The 891-nt window shown below is 31.2% G+C and overlaps 2 protein-coding genes across 2 annotated transcripts in view; one reads left to right on the plus strand and one right to left on the minus strand.

The window, feature by feature from the left end:
* Window positions 1-891, minus strand: part of LOC100571410 (aminopeptidase 1) — a 42,969-nt gene that overhangs the window by 16,370 nt on the left and 25,708 nt on the right. The gene's annotated exons all lie outside the window — the stretch shown is intronic.
* The window catches only part of LOC100574012 (aminopeptidase N), a 154,184-nt gene that overhangs the window by 3,006 nt on the left and 150,287 nt on the right, over window positions 1-891 (plus strand). The window contains exons 5-6 of the mRNA XM_029485481.1: window positions 91-256; window positions 386-697. Of these exons, the coding sequence (XP_029341341.1) occupies window positions 91-256; window positions 386-697 (478 nt within the window). The remainder of the gene's footprint in view (window positions 1-90; window positions 257-385; window positions 698-891) is intronic.

The raw sequence follows: 891 nt of genomic DNA on the forward strand, positions 1-891 counted from the left end.
CAAAAGAGATATAAGAGATTCTTATATTACGATTTCCTTCTTCTAACTTAAATGGGTTTATAACACTCTAATACTGTAAAAACGTAATATTTTGTCGCAGATGGTTAGCTGTAACATATTTCGAGCCATTGGGCGCACGAAGAGCTTTTCCCTGCTTGGACGAGCCTGTGTATAAAGCAATCTTCAAGATAAGGTTGATTCATAAAAAAGGATTGACTTCGATAAGTAATATGAAATTCATGAATCAAATAAACTGGTAAGTCTAATTGATACAGGATAATAAAGTGAAAGAATAAACCGTTTATTGTAAATGTAAAATTATAATATTTAATTAAATCATTTTGTACGATATTATAATATAGATATTGGTGATTCAATGTTATAGCCCTTCGAATTCAGATTATGTTGTTGACGAATTCGAAGAATCTCCACCGATGTCTACTTATTTAGTAGCATACATGGTGTCAGATTTCGTATACACTGAAGCAAATAGTGAAAATGACCAAGTGAAGTACCGTATTATATGCAATAAGGACTTAGCCAATCAAACAGAATTTGCCATTAACTTGGGACCGAAGGCCCTGAAATACCACGAGGAATATTTCGATGAAAAATTCCCGCTGCACAAACAAGACATGGCAGCCAAACCCGATTTATCTTCAGGTTCTATGGAGAATTGGGGTCTTGCCACATTTCAGTACGTAAAATAAAAATCTGTTAACACCAGTATAATATAATACTATAATATTGAAGTACGTCGTATTTTATAGTTATCAATATTATATGATATTATATTGTTATATATAGTTTAATTATTATTCATTATACTAAAATGTATGGTGTCTGTAAATCGAATTTCTAGTTATAATTTAAGGATATATCTCCACGAAT

This window comes from Acyrthosiphon pisum, chromosome X (assembly GCF_005508785.2).
Source record: "Acyrthosiphon pisum isolate AL4f chromosome X, pea_aphid_22Mar2018_4r6ur, whole genome shotgun sequence".
Taxonomy (NCBI): Eukaryota; Metazoa; Arthropoda; class Insecta; order Hemiptera; family Aphididae; genus Acyrthosiphon; species Acyrthosiphon pisum.